The 15,727-nt window shown below is 43.0% G+C and overlaps 1 protein-coding gene across 5 annotated transcripts in view; it reads right to left on the bottom strand.

Moving 5' to 3' along the window:
• Window positions 1-523: 523 nt before the first annotated feature.
• Window positions 524-15,727, bottom strand: part of elmo1 (engulfment and cell motility 1 (ced-12 homolog, C. elegans)) — a 40,894-nt gene continuing 25,690 nt past the window's right edge. For 2 of the 5 annotated variants that reach the window (XM_086062236.1, XM_086062237.1), the window contains exons 7-23: window positions 15,417-15,452; window positions 13,798-13,897; window positions 13,563-13,714; window positions 12,774-12,852; window positions 12,374-12,415; window positions 11,557-11,607; window positions 11,369-11,491; window positions 10,469-10,597; window positions 10,144-10,248; window positions 9,965-10,073; window positions 7,495-7,631; window positions 4,154-4,317; window positions 3,235-3,347; window positions 2,657-2,764; window positions 2,501-2,583; window positions 2,347-2,424; window positions 524-1,582 (exon numbers count right to left, since the gene is read on the bottom strand). In XM_086062236.1, the coding sequence (XP_085918362.1) occupies window positions 1,382-1,582; window positions 2,347-2,424; window positions 2,501-2,583; window positions 2,657-2,764; window positions 3,235-3,347; window positions 4,154-4,317; window positions 7,495-7,631; window positions 9,965-10,073; window positions 10,144-10,248; window positions 10,469-10,597; window positions 11,369-11,491; window positions 11,557-11,607; window positions 12,374-12,415; window positions 12,774-12,852; window positions 13,563-13,714; window positions 13,798-13,897; window positions 15,417-15,452 (1,810 nt within the window). In that variant the 3' untranslated portion in view covers window positions 524-1,381. The remainder of the gene's footprint in view (window positions 1,583-2,346; window positions 2,425-2,500; window positions 2,584-2,656; window positions 2,765-3,234; window positions 3,348-4,153; window positions 4,318-7,494; window positions 7,632-9,964; window positions 10,074-10,143; window positions 10,249-10,468; window positions 10,598-11,368; window positions 11,492-11,556; window positions 11,608-12,373; window positions 12,416-12,773; window positions 12,853-13,562; window positions 13,715-13,797; window positions 13,898-15,416; window positions 15,453-15,727) is intronic. The other 3 variants (XM_086062238.1, XM_086062239.1, XM_086062240.1) reach the window with 3 other exon arrangements.

The following is a 15,727-nucleotide window of genomic DNA, read 5'->3' as shown; positions in this document are numbered from 1 at the left end:
AAAAAGTGCACGTTATTTTGCATGTTTGTCATTCATCATCCATGAACACGACTGCATTTGAATGTTGCTCGAATTTCTTTGGATGCGACTTGGTGTCAAAAGTTTGACAACCACCGTTCGGGAGGATCAGGAAGCAAAACCAGCTTTCAGTACATGTGACAGAAATCCATTGCTGCGATTGGACGGCTTGAGACCAAGAAAGAAGAAATCCTTCTCACCGTGTCACTGATTCTTTCATACAAGTCAAACGGACAAAAAGTTCCAGAATGCAAACAAATCTCCTCTCATGCACCAAAGCATGTAAAACCCGTTGCGTGTCTTCACATAAACGTCACATTTGAAATATTCTCTATTTCCAAACCAAGTCTTCCTCACACGCACCCCGCTCGCTCATAAGCAAGACCACGCCCACTGGTGACACGGCCAATCACCGTGCTCGTCAAATGAGCGCGTGCACATCACACATGCACACACAATCCAAAACAGGAAGAAAGCGCCAAAGGTACGACGTGGCCCCTGCAAACACTTTACATCTTTCAACCTTTAATTGTAAACAGCAGTTTTGTGGGGCTTTGAAAAATTGGACAGACAAAACGTGATGGGTTTAAATAGGAGGGCATGAGGAGGCGTGTGTTGGGGCTTGTAAATACTGTATTTTATACACACACACACACATATATATATATATATATATATATATATATATATATATATATATATATATATATATATATATATATATATATATATATATATATATATATATATATATATATATATAAAATCATACTAGAAATCACAACCATGATGTTTTTAAATTAAAAATACATAAACTTTCAAATTTTTGTCAACACAATGGCGTCCCTTTTCCACCCCAAAAACTTTTTATAACAGCTTCACAATTAAAGAAATAAACATTAAATGATCAAGTAAATATTGCTCAGGAATGTGGTGTACAGCAGTCGTTCAGGGATTTTTGTGACAAAAAAAAAAGTTGTAACAGTCTTGAGCAGACAAGCATTTTTTTTTTTTTAAGTACTTCTCGTGGTGTGGGGGGGGGGGAACATTTAGCTGCCACGAATATGGTGAAACTCGTGTCATGTGAAAGGAAATAAACAAGTGGACTACAACTAACATGGCCGTCCCTCCCTGCGCAGAAGCCCTGAGGACAAATCATAAAAATAAAAATTCTTGATTCTCAAGGGAACACTTCCTGGTTCCTTGTGGTCTCCATAGCAACAAGGATGACCAAACAAACAAAACAAACTATCACAGTTCTTGAAATCGTCCAGTTTTAAAGGAAGGAGAAAAAAGAAGCAGGAAAAAAAAAAAAAAAAAAAAAAAAGGTCCAGTGAGTACAGCAGGGCTAAACTAAGCTAAGCTAGTTACAATCGTAAACAAAGTCATAGTTGCTAGGCTCTTTGGGAATGGGGGGCGGCGCTTCGGGGATCTGGATGTTCTCCAGGTCCAGTAGGCGGAGCTTCATCTCCATGGAGAGCAGCGTGTCCATGTCGGATTTGGTGTAGTCGCTGGTCATCTCCTTGCCGAGGAGCGCGTTCAGACCGTCCGTCCACACGCAATACTGTGACGGGTTCAAGGACAAAGAGTCAACAACTGACGACCAACATGATGTCAACTGAGAAACAAAAGAGGACAATATTGCAAAATACATGCCAATACAACGAGCAGCTCAATTGAAATGACTTTGCAGCCCACTAGATGGCGCCGTGGCACAATGGTTAAGAATCACTGCAGTTGAGGATGACAGCTGCCATTAGCCATTGTACACAATTAGCATCCTCTATTTTCCATTCTCCGTAAGCTGCTGCCAGGAGCTGCTATTGAGCTTTTTCTGCTTCTTTTTTAGCTTCCAACTGCTCCCAATTGCAGATAACGGGTGGCTAACGCTCGCTTTCAGCAGCTACGACCAGCTGCACTTTTAACTTCCTGTCACGTAGCCACTGTTAGCTTCCTATTAAAAATGTTTATTATTCGTTTAACTTCAAATGTACAGAACATATTGTTGAACATTATATAGAAAAGGTAACAGACAAGCTTAGAAATCTCCTAAAACAACGCAAAATACATAAAAACTTTAAAGAAAGAAAGAAAGAAAGAAGAAAAAAAAGTAGCCACTGTGAGCTGCCTTTAGGATGTTCTGACTTCCACGCTAGAGATTGGTCGACTGCTGGTCACATGACTTATAGACACCATCTTGTTACTCTGCTGAAACCGAGTTGGCCAAATACGCCACTGCTAACATGTAGCATCTAACAGTAGCATCTCATTAGCTGCCATCAAAACTAAGTGTTGTTGAAACGTTAGCCGACACTGAGCTCGTCTCACCTCATGTTTGTCCGGAGCGATAAAGTTTAAGTACTCGTCCGACTCATAGAGGATGGAGAAGGCTAACTCCAGCACCTCCTGCAGGGGGGGGGCAGAATGATTATTTGCTCGTCAACGACAGCGCCGTTAGCGCTTTTTGTTAGCATTAGCGCACCTTGTTCTGCTTGAGAGCGCCCTTCTCCTTCATGTGAGGACAATCTTTTCCCGTGACGACGGCCTTGATGTCCGCCACGGGCACTGCGCGGGAAACGCGCCGGTCCACGTCAACATAGCGTCAAACTGGTCATGTGGACAAGATGGCGGCACTCACGTTTGTCCTGCAGAGAGTCGTGGGGTACTTCCCCTTGGGGGCTTTCCTCAAGGTCCCCGTAGTGCAGGACCTTGTGGTTGGGGGACAGCCGGCAGTACCAGAACTTGTCTAGAAGCAGGACAAAAAGTAATGGGACGGACAGAGATGAGTCATTTTAGACATTCACAGCAAACGAGTGACCTGAAATGGATGGAGTTTGTTTCGCGCGAGGCTAAGGAGTCGGCAGGTTGGCCTTCTTGGATGCTGGCCTGCGCTCGGGCACCGGAAAAGACACTTTTGGTGGCTCGGGTCCACGTGGAGCAGATGGACTTGTGGGTGGTGTGGAGGACGTTAGCAACTGCGTGTTTGTGTGCGGACACAAGTCCATATGACGACTCGCAATGCTACATGCTTATTAGCCGCTCGTAGCTTCTCATAAGCTTTTCGCCGCTTCCAAAAGCCGCCCCGCAGTCGCTTTTCTCGTTAGCGGGCCACCATAGCGTCTTTCAGTCTCCACGAGTTGCTATCAAGAACTAGCTAACTAGCTTCCGTTACGCTAAGCTAATGCTATCTGCTAGCAGCTAAGGCCCGCGCGTCACCTTGTCTCCTGCGACTGCTGATCTTCCTGAAGCACGTTCCCTCACACAGTCGATTGAGCCGCTGCTGTTTGATCAGCTCCATAATCTCCGGCTGGATCTTCTCCCTCAGCTCCCTGCACCAACAACACGCACGCACGCACGCACGCACGCATGCACAGCGGAATACGTTAGCATCCTGTCAAACACACAAATGTCATCTTGGTTCCCCAAAAGGCTGAGGATGATGAGGCTGTGATGTATTCATGGATGATGAGTTACTGTGGAGGACCAAAAACTGGCAAAATTTAAAAAAAAATACATAAAGGATTAAACGTGAAAATAAAAACGGATATAAAAAAATATAATTCAAAAATTGAATTAAAAAAATAAATATAAATGGAAATAAAAAAAACTATATTAATGTATATATCTCTAAATAAATAAAAGTAGAAATATATATATATTATTTTTTTTAAATATATATATATAAAAAAGTAAATAAAATAATTGTGGAAATAAATACAATAAATCAATAAATAAAAAGGCTCTGCTCTCAGGTTTATTTATTTCCTGCTGCAGACGCTCTATTGGGATGAAATGTTATTTGTTATTGAAATGAGGGGGCGGTCCTAAGCGTGTCTTGGGTTGTACTCCGGCGTTGCAAGCTGCCTTTTATTGGTCGAGTGAGTGGCTTGGCCAACAAGGAAGTCTTGCGGGCATGCACGGAGCGCTTGTCCACTTTTGGCCAATGTCACCACAACCATTTATTTATTTATTTAGACTTTTATTTATGGTATGTATATATATTGTTGTTTTTATTTCCATTTATATATATTTTTTGTATTTAATTTTTTTATTTTCACATGTATTTATTGTTCATGTTGTCAGTTTTGGTCCTCCCCAGTTAACTCTTTTTCTATTTTGTGATCGTCCCACTCACAGGATGGGGCGGGACTGGAAGTCCTCCTGATTCATCCTCTCCGACTGTCGTATCTTGAGGATCTCCGTGTAGCTCAGGTTCTGCAGGCGGCTCTTCAACTGGTCCAGCGAGTTAGGCTTCAGCGTCAGCGCTCGCATGATCTGCTCCCGCACCACCTGCATGACCTGCGCAAAAAAAGGAAAAGGGGGGCGGAGTCAGCCACAGGAAGTCAAGCTTCAAAAAAAGGTGAGGTCCGATGTGGATGATTTTCTTTCACTCTTCAATTCCTCGCGCGTGAAGAAACACGGTACGATGCTGCCCGTCCCGGACGAGCTCCATCAAGCGTGTCACGTTCAATACACAACACGAGGCGCGTCGTTCAAATGAATGACAAGAGCCAGTTGTTTCCCAGCATGCATCAGCAACAAGACTGGAGAGCGCTGATGCATGCAAATAGAATCAAGAGCAATAGTTGTCATGCTAATGGGTGATGATCTCGGGTCAGTCGAGCGTGCTTCAATATTAGCGCAGGCCGCGTCCACTTGCACCTAATGAACACACAAGGGCTTTCAAAAAAAGAGATTTTTGGAGGGAAAAAAAACCCCCCCGAGGCGTTCGGCAAGCCTCTCCGCTTCTGTCCGTGTAGAAAAAAAAAAGACAAGGCGAGTAGCTCGAGAGAAGCTCGCCGAGGGAGTGGGAGGTGAAGCAGGATGATAAAAATAGCGCGTCTGAACGCAACAAAAGGGGGGAGCAAGTGGCGCTGTGGGATGGGGGGCGGGGGGGCGTCCACAGCCCAAAGGAGGGAGAGTCGGAGAAACAAAAGAGCCAGTCACAAGAAAGGAAAGATCACAGCGGTGCGAGTTGCGCTACTACAAACGTGCTAACGAGCCACTCCAGCCAAAAGAGCTTCTGCTCATCCAGGGAGGCCTTTTTTGAAAACAATCTCGACTTGAGGGATATTTGTGAAGACTCAAGAATATTCTTCAATCAGTGGGAGAAATCAAACTATTGGATTACGATTGAGTCGGCGTCAGAGGTGGCAAAATCCAGGTCCAGAAAGAAAAAAACCCTGCCACAGTTTGCCTTTAGCCCTTAGCTAGCTACTTAGCAGGTAAACAAGCACCGTGGGTGCTAGCTAGGGAGACACAACATTAAAAGGGAAAGAAAAACATCTGGAGTTGGCGCTAGTCATGCATCAGAATAATATTCCATAATCAAGCGGAAATGGTTTGGAGATTGGATCAGAATCAAAACCACAGCATGTAAATAAATGCTGAGTCAGCGTCACACAAGCGTAATCCTACGTTGAGGGATCTTAAAACACACATTTTAGGACTCGGGATTGGAGTGAAAGCAAATCAGGAAAGGAGGAGAAAGTATTGGCTTGACGTTGCTTATCCAAGATCTTGCAAATCTTGCGTTTCGTGGGGAAAATGTTTCAAGCGCTAATCCCAGTTTAGAGTTTTGAAAGCTCACAAATGAGGATGTTGCGTAAGCGTGTGCATCTCGCCCATAAAAGACCATTCCATAAACATTCCATAAACATCCCCGTACACGCGGCGTCACAAAAGTGAAGGATGGCTTCAAGTGGTGAGATTCCATTTGGTTGCATTCAGTGGGATTACAATTCAATTTGATGGAGTAGGATTCAATTTGAGAGATTAGCAGATAAATGAATCGCCAATAAAAACAATTTGATACATTTTAAAGCGGGTCCATTTGATTCAGTTTCATTTGATGCACTCACATCTTTTCAATCAAAACCCATTTTCAATTTCAACTCTGACACTCTTACATGATCACATTCCGAACTCGGCGTTCCGGGATTGTGTCAATCCCAAATTGGAATTGTGGGGAATAATCACAAATCCACATTATGTAGTATTTTATATATTTATATTTATTGCATATTTGTTTTAACCATTATTTAAAAGACTGGCGACTGGATCAGAATAATCCCGAGTCAATGTTCCAAGAATGTGCTAATCCAGGATTGTGCTAATCTAGGAATATTTGAGAATAATCCCAAATTCTAATAGTACCCATCATTAAAGAGAAAACCATGTTGAGAATTTGGATTAGATGGAAAGCAACGCAGGGAAATGGAAATGATTGAGTCTGCATTCCGGGATTGCGCTAATCCCATGTTGACCCCCAATAACCCCCCCACGGATAAAAACATCAGCGGATGAAGCACCAAGCGATTCTTGAGGTCACAAACGTGTGCCTGTGTGTGTGTGTGTGGCTTAATCCCATTCATAACAAAGCTTTAAACCCACCCCCCCCCCCCCCCCCCCCCCCACCCACCCCGGGCACACACACACACACACACACAGTGCTGTTTATAATCCAGTAGATTATTTAGCAATTTTGGGTCGTCAGCATGACCATCCTCCATCTTCCTCCTCCTCCAGGTAGCAAACACTCCCTTTCTCATCCTCCCCCAATGAGCCCGCTTCTTGATTGACCCCCTCCCCCTCCCCTCCCCCTTTTCCTCACGCACACACTTCCTACTTACATGTCAGCTCCATGGCTGCGAGCGTGCGCGCGACTGATTCCCGAATCCTCTGCAGCTCGGGTGGACCGAGAGGAAGAGGAGGATGAGGATGAGGATGAGGAGGGAGCGCGAGGTGGGGGTGAGGCAGATGGCCGTCGAGCTGATGGCGGCCGACGGCGAGCGCGAGTCACCGCGGCGCAGGCAGCTCGTCTTGTCGTTTTGTCTCTCCCAGCGTATTCCTTTGCGAAGTATTCCCCTTGATGGGAAAATTGCACCTGCCTTCTTCGTCTTCCCTTCCCCTCGTTCTCTCTCTCTCTCAGTCTTATGTTGATCTACGGTTTGAAGCGCTCTGATTGGACGTGCGCCACCGCCGCACACGCCAATTGTGACACGGCCAGAGGATCACATGATGTGCGTGTGTGGGGAGGGGGAGGGGGGGGGGAGTCACTACATCAGAGAGGAGATGGAGGGAGGGAAGATGAAGACGCTCACACAAACATGGTGACAATACAAGGCAGCGCGCCGGCCCAAACAGCGTCTCGCAACGGCACGTAATTGGAGGACGGTTGCTATGGCAACGGGTAACGGTTGCCTAGCAGTCAGCGCTGTTAGCATCCTTGCCGCTGTTGAAATGCACGACGGAGACAATCCAGTGGATTATTAAATCGTGTTTTGCTTTTGTTTTGTTTTTTTGAGGATGCTACCGAGACAGAACGGTTGCGTCAAACCAAAATGGCCGACTTCCTGTGTCTTTTCGGGCATGGCTTCTTGAGGCTTTTTTCTGGGTCTACTCTTTTCTACCAAATTGCCAGTTTCTGAAGGAAACGCTCTTTTGGTTTGTGAGTTTTCAAAATGGAGGCCTGACCTTGTTGAAGTCTTCGCTGGTGGCCCGCATCTCCTTCCAGGTCTTGTTGAGCAACTGGATGCAAATGCAGAAGAACTCCTCGAAGGAGCGGTCGTGCGTGAAGAACATCGGGTGGAAGTCGTGGCAGTTCTCGCCGGCTGCGGGACCAAAAAGCACACGGAAAAACACGCGGGGTCACGCTCACCTGCAAACAACTGCACGCAATCTCAGGATTCAAAGCAATCGCACATCAAATCATCTTTGCCTATTGAAATGAATGCAAATGTCATTAATCCGTACCCTCATGAGATTTTTGCTTGTTTTCTTGTAATATTAATATTTTCTTTCATTGTAATTTGACCTGAAAAAAAATCCCTCATGAAATTAATTAATTCATTTCCTCATTCTGTAATTTTTCATTTTTTTCTTAATATAGTTTTTTTCATGCACTATAAAAAATTGCTGTAGTATTAACATTTTATTTCTGAATATATATTTTTTTTATTGAATTGTACACCCTCAGAAAAATATTTCCATGAAATAATTGATTTTTTTCCACACAAATACATCATCTATCCTCATAACATTCAAAAACAAATCTTTCCACATAAGTTACTCCAATGTAGGTGTTCAAATATCCAATTCTAAACGTTACATGGATGCTATTTTGCAGCCTGTCTATTACATTTTGCATTATGTGTTAGCATTAAGCTAACAGGGTGTGGACACCCCTGAAGCTCCTTTCACACAAAATTTCTGCATTGCTCTTCTCTATTAACAGAAACTAACCCCCCCCCCCCCCCTTCCTAAAAAAAAAAAAAAAGGTACAGCGCTACAACCCACTGACATCAACAGTTCGTCATGGGACGTGCGTGCCTTGGCTGAGGTCAGCAGGGCCCTGCTGTCATCCGAGTGGAAGTCTATTTTGGTGCCTGTGCGTGTGTGTGTTGTTCCAGGGCTCACAAATGTGTGACGTCAGCTCGTTAGTGGACTGGACACCATGCAAATGAGGCCTGCAGGGTGGTGGGGCGGGAGCGGGGGGGGGCGACTTTAGCGGGCACAGCGCCAAGCCTGACATCTGCCAACATCCACTGATTTTGTGTGCGTGCGTGTAAAAGAGAGTCACCTTGTCGCAAAGCCACATGACGAATGCACAGTGAAAGATGTCATCCTCGCTCTAATTGCCAGCCTCATGCCCCGCTGTCACAAGACAAAAGTGTGTGCGTGTCCAGCGAGCAATGTCAGCACCATTTTACAGTCCAGCGTGTACGTGTGTGCGTATGTGTGTGCGTAAAGTAGGTCGGCTACAGGAAACAAACATGTCATCTCATGCGCTCGCTCCAAGACAAGGACAAATGTTGTAAATTAAAATTAAATCAATCGATACAACGGAAAACTGATTAAAATAAACTAAATGTAGTAAATTAAAAAAGATTTTAAAAAAAACCCAATAAACTTAAAAACGTTAAAATAAACTAAATTTAGTAAAAAAAAAGAAAAAGAAAAAAAGAAACAATACTACGTAAAACAGATTAAAATAAGCTAAAAACAAGCCAAACATTAAATACAATAAAAAAAAAAAAATCAAACAACTGAATGAATAAAACAAAAAAGAAAAATTTAAATGTATACGAAATAAAATATAGTAAGAAAAATAAATGGAATTAGTCATGTAAATTCAATTAATTTTAAACTTATTCCATTTATAAAATACATAAAGCACAATCAATCCGATAAAATGATTTGAATAATATCAAAATTAAATTACAATTACAATTATAGCGCTAACATTATTAGCATTAGCACACAATCAGAATTAAGTCCACTTTTGGTACAAGACTAAATTGTAAAGGTTGATAAATGCATGGTTGATACCTATGCTCCGCCCCTTTTTTCTTAATGAGCCATCTTGAAAGTAGAAGCGAAAAGGCCAACGTAAGTTGACGTTGCCATGTGACGCCGAAGCACCGTGGGAACATCTGCGCTAATCGTCTCTAATGAGCTTAGCAGCTAATTGCGGCGGCGGGAGCCTCGCGGGCGAGTCGCTGCTCCTTCACTTCAGCGACAACGCCGCCACTACCGTTCCGCTTTCTTTTGACATGAAATCAAAGTCAACTCATTGTCATGTGACACTTTCATCACTGAAACGCGACTCGGATCTCGACGGCGAGTCCGAACGGACGAAGCGTGCGAGAGCCGCAGATCCGTTTTGCGAGTTTTGCGAGAGCGTCGCCGCGTCAGCCAGCCAGCGCAGCAGATGGAGCGCCGGGAGCGGGCCGGCAGATGGAGAAAGGATACAAAAATAAATAAATATATCAATAAATAATAAAGCGGAGGCAGAGATGGCGACGCGCCAGCAAGCAAAAAAAGAAACATGCTGTCAACAGAGTCCAACTTGAACTTATTAACAAAGAAGAAACTTTGACAATATGGCTCAGAATACAATCAAAACGACTGTACGTTGATTTTTGTGTGCGTGTATGTGACTTACGCAGCTCGCCCACTTTGAGAATCTCGCAGAGCATCTTTGTGAGTTCCACGCTGCTGCGTCCGAACGGACACTCGTGCTTGTCCTCCCGACTGCTGTTCTCCAGAACGATCTGACGCGCCGGGGAAAACGATGCGGTTGTCATTTTTGCACCAAGATGGCTGCCATGATTGTGGACTCACCCTGATGTAGGCGTCCTGGTGGTGCCTGGCAAAGTAGAGCATGTTGTCCAGTGCCAACATCCCGGGAGGAATCTGGGTGAAATCCACTGCCGGGTTCACGTGGTTCTGTGATGGAACATGGAAAAAAACAAAAAGAACTTAAAAGAACGACAGCACCCACCATTGATGCTAGTTTTGCTAGCTTGTCGATGGCGTTTTGCATTAGCGGTGAGCTTGCAGACGTTTTGGATGACAACGTTAATGTCGAGCGCTCAAAGTGCACATTTTTGCTTGCAAGTCAAGACCCCAAAAAATGAAAATAAAAATCTGTCTGTTCGAGGCTTACGATGAATCCGAGTTTCTTGTAGTCGCGCGTGTACATGGATTTGCGCTTTTCCATGCTGCCGCCGTTGTTGGGCTCGCAGTCCACGTCGAAGGCGATCCGACGCAGCTCGAAGATGATGTCCCGCTGAGCCTAAACATTTCAAACATTCACATTTGCTTTACTCTGGGCAAAGTTCACCATTTAAATCCTGGAAGTTATATTAAGTTGGATTTTCTCTCCTAAAAATATTTTTGTAACATTTTTACCCTCATGAAATGTTGCCTTTTTTTGTTTTCCTCTAATATTAATATTTTCTCTTTTTGTAGGCTTCTCATTTTGTAATTGCAATTTTACCAGAAAAAAAAAATCCCTCATGAAATGCTAGTGTGAGTTGTTCATGCATTATAAAAAATATTGTAGTATTAACATTTTATTTTTCCAAGTGTTATTTTTAAATTAGATTGTACACCCTCAGAAAAATGATTTTATTTCCACATAAATACATCTATCTTCATAAAATTCAAATATTTTCCTTGTAAATTAATGTATACATTTTTTATAATCTGATTCCCCCCCCTCACTTAATTACAACCGTTTAATCAGATTTTTTTTTAAAGTTTTCTCCCCCTCATAAAATTAAGATTTTCGTAAAAGAAATTCAACTCAACTTTATTTCAGCAGCAATTTAACAACCATTGCAGATAGATTATATTCTCAGAAAATGAGAATATTTTTTCATATATTTAATATGAAAAAAAAAAAGAAAAAAAAGAAAAAGGAAACATCCCTCACTGAGCTTTAATGTAGTTTTTTTAAATTAATTTATTTATTTCCCCCCCATAAAATAAAATTTTTCCTCAAAGTTATGATTTTTTTTGTTGGTCTGAAGTGTTCATTGTAATATTTTATACAAACGCTGACCTGGTCTTGGGGGTCCATCTTGGTCATCATGCGGTCCTCCAGCAGGTTGAAGGTGAGAACCTGCAGAACGTACAGTTGGTGCGCCATCTCGTCGTTGATCGGCGTCGGGCTCCGGATCACGTTCTGCCAAACGCAAAAAAGATAAAGTAGTCAAAAAAACAAACGAGCCGAGCAGAGTCGGGGCTTACGCTGAGGATAATGGAGCGCAGTTGCTTCTGGGCCAAGATGTGCGCCATCTCCTGCAAAACACAAAGAGGTCATAATCATACAAAAATTCAAACATTTGAAACGACGATCATCATGTTATCAAAATAATGACAATGAATGGCAGTAAAGGAAAGACAAGATAGAGGGTGTACAGTCCATATCAGGTATATTTATTCCCTTTACAGTGTGGCACAGTTAACAGCATTTGTTATAATTAAAAAATACTAAACAAAAACAAACAAACGAGGGGGGAAAAAAAAATCTGATTTAAAAAATAAGAAAATATTAGTTTTCAAGGAAAATATTCGAATTTTATGAGGATAGATGTATTTATGTGGAAATAAAAATTTTTGAGGGTGTACAATAAAATTAAAAAAACAAAAATAAAATACAATATTTTTTATAGTGCATGAACAACTCAAACTCTATTAGGAGAAAAAAATCGATGAAAAAAAAAAAGTATTACAAGATGAGGAAATGAGAAAGAAAAATCATTCTTTTATCAAGATTGGCATTTTATAAGGGATTTTTTTTTCTGGTAAAATTGCAATTACAAAATGGGAAGCCTCCAAAAAGGACAAAATATGAACTCATTGAATTCAAAGGAATCTTTGCCATCTCGGGCCACCAATGGCAGCCAATGAGTGAAGTCGGCCAAGTGGCTTGCGGAAGGGGAGGGGGAGGGGGAGGGGGAGGGGGGAGGGGGAAGGGGAGGGGGAGGTTGTCTGTGAATTGGGAATTATATTCTACTTATGCTACTACAAGAGCAACTACAGCGTAGTGTAGCGGTGCACTTACTGTCAGGGGACAATTTAGGATGTCCACAATGTGCTCATCGAACTAGCGCGTTGTTGTCGTGCGCCGCGAGGAAACAAAGTCAGAAAAAAAGACAAACACCACAAGGTGAGCGAGAGTGACGGCGGCAACGATGAAGAAGAACAAAAAAGAAGGCAAGCTTGGGTGCACCATTACTGACAAAAAAATATTGTTTTGATTTTTTATAGTGTGATGTCATTGCAATGCGGCATTCCGGCATGTGTGGATGGGAGGAAGGGGCGGGGGGGGGGGGGTGTTGGAGGGTGCGGTGTTCATTCATTATTAAAGGGCACAGCTGACTGGACGGCGCTGAGGCAAGGAGGAAGTTTGGAATTGCAGGCAAATGCGGGCGAGGAGGGAGGAAGAAGTCAACTTTGCTTACTTGTCTCCTTTCCTCGGGAGCTTTGAGGAAGAGCGCGTTGATGACGGCGACGGTGTACGTCTGGATGTCTTGATCCGTCCTGTAAGCACAAAAGTTCACAATTCATCGGCCAACCTGCTGGAATTTGTTTTGTGCGGGAGGAAAAAATAAATAATTATTATAAGTGAATCCTCAGGTGAATGCAGGCTTGTACAAATTTAGGGGATAAGGCCGCATTTATTCGCGGAAGCTATTCGGTCGGTGGCAGGGTCCCAATCTCCTGCCGATTGGAGGGATTCACGGTGTATCTTGAAACCATATTTTGACGGTTTCTTAAAATAATTCACTCAGTCCTTTTGTCAGATTTTTCGGGAAACACAAACAAATTCAAACATTTGCATCATGAAGAGATGATTAAGGCAAAAAAAAAAAAAGGGTGATGATTTATATTTCCTTGAAAAAAATTTTTTGTAATACATTTTTCAGATTACAGTCAACCGACGTACTCGCAGTTCAGGACGCAAAAATCTAAATCAATCAAAAAAGTATTTATTTATTTTTGAAATATTTTTTTATATTGTTTTTTGTTTGTTTGCATGTTTTTTCCAGGATTTGTTTCCTCATTTGAAAGTGAATGTTTATCAGTGTTATTTGAAAAAAAAAAAAAAAAGGGTTTAGAAAGGGAAAAAAAAAATTCCCGTGCTGCCGCTTTTATAATAAAAAATAAATAAATAAAATACTCTCAAAGCTCCTCATAATGCATTTTTTCCCCCCTCTGAATATGTCATTTTCTCATATTTGTACGCTCACCCCTGCAGGTGCGGTATGAGCTGCCCGATGGTGATCTCTTGCGCCACCTTGTGGTAGAGGTCCTGACTGTTGAGCACCATGGACTCCAGGATGGCCAGCGAGCGCTGCAGCACGGCCGTGTCCATGGCCGCCTTGTTGACGTAGCCGGCGATCTGCAACGCAAATGAGGACGGCCGCCTTCACGCTCCGCAGGCTCGACAACCTCGTGTCCGTTTCAGTTGCGGGCCGGCCTGACCTTCTTGATGAAGGCCACGGAGAACGTGTCCCAGGAGACGATTCCGTGGTCCATCAGCTCCACGAAGGCCGTCAGCGTGAACGACAGCAGGTCACCAAAGCTACAACGCGCATGAAGGAAAAATGGAAGTAAGACGTTTGATGCTCTGGTGCAGTCCAGACGACGCTTTGGGAAACGAGGAAGAGGAGCGAGTGGGCGGGCGGGCGGCCAACAGCGGCGGCGGACGAGGAAGAAGCAGCAGCTTGTTGGAGGAGAGACACGGAAACGCGGGAGCGAGGCGGGTGAAAGACCGGAAGCCGAGTCATGCAAAAGGAGGAAAAAAACAGGAAGGGATGTCCCCAAAGTCACCGGACACTTCCGCTTTTCCATTTCGGGTTCACGTTTCATCCCGACGGGTCATTTACACTACTCGTGGGAAAAAACAAAAACAAAATGGGTTCTTGAGAAGCTACGCATCTGAAGGCCTGCGACGACCACCACTGAGCAACACGTTGAACTCCTCGAGCAGGCATTCGCGCAAAGCCAGGAAGCGTACACATTTGGAGGGCTGCCCTTCAATTCGGAACCCACAGAAGTTTTCCCTGCAGGAGGTTACACGTTTTTGCAAGACGCTGCGGCTCGTTGGATCGCCTGTTGAGCGTGCTTAATAGATGCTCATTTGTTGTCACATGATTGTCCTCGCAATTGACTTAGAGAATCTCAAGTGTGTAGTGACTTTTGGGGACATCAAAAACAATCCAAATTGTACTTGGTTGACTTCATAAATGAAGGTCAAACTCAGGATCCCGCACATCCTTTACAATGGTGACCCCTGGTGTTCAAATGACAACAATGCACGTAGAGTCATTTGAATTTAGAAGAATTTAAGAATCAAAATTAAGATTTTATTACCTGTAAACTGACCCCCCCCCCTTAAATTAATGAATGATATAAAAAAAAATTAGGACCTCTGTATGTAAAACTCACATATTTGTCTTGTAGTACAGAGAAAAAAAAAGCTATTATCCTGACTTTTTCCTCATAAAAACAGACATTTGTATCATTTAATGAGCGTTAGTATCCTTTTTACCCTTTAATCTGACAGCTTTACATTTAAATAAGTCTTTCAAGAGATCAAGGCTGTTTTGAGTAAAAACAAAATATTATTGATTACAAAAAATGGCACCAACGATGTTCAGTGAAAATGGTTAAATTGTTTAAATTGTGATGAAGAAGCAACAGAAAGATGAAAAACATGATGACAGAAAGAAGCACAATATCGTAAAATTGATCACAAAGCGAACCCCACCGTCACCATCAACCGCCATGACAGGACCACCAAGATTCAATTCATCAACCAATTGGCAAATGATCAATAAAACATGCTGCTAATGGAGAACTAAATCTTGGCCGTCCTTTGCATGAAGAGTAAAACAATGACCTGAATAAATAATGTGAAAAAAGAAAAAAAAAGACGACATGCAACACAAAAACGGAAGCCTCGAATGAGTTTGCGATTTCCCAGAAGGCATTGCGGCGCCGCTCGCAATCATGCGGACTCGAGCGGCAGCATGTGAGAAGCAGAAGAGCGCAGAACTGCGCGGGCGGGCGGGCGGGCGGGGGTCATTTGGGGGTCTTACCAGGGCTTCATAATCTTCTGGAGTTTCTGATAACGCCTGCAAACATTTCACAAACTTTGCTGTCAAATGACGGCAAAAGAAAACTGACAGCCGCGATTCATCACATGAAATGGAATGGCAAAAAACAAAACAGCCGAAATGTGCTGTATACATGCATAGCTATGCAATAAAAGAAAAATGAGTTGAGAAAATAAAATAGAGAAAGAGTAACTAAAAGCTAGTGAATGTAGAATATTCCATTTGGAATCGCTATTGCCACCTGCTGACAAAAAAACGAAACTGCACGTACACTTCTTCACATCGGCGACATG

This window comes from Leptonotus elevatus, chromosome 19 (assembly GCF_054856555.1).
Source record: "Leptonotus elevatus isolate MCC_2025b chromosome 19, RoL_Lele_1.0, whole genome shotgun sequence".
Classification (NCBI taxonomy): Eukaryota; Metazoa; Chordata; class Actinopteri; order Syngnathiformes; family Syngnathidae; genus Leptonotus; species Leptonotus elevatus.
This window is presented reverse-complemented; position numbering and strand designations above follow the sequence as displayed.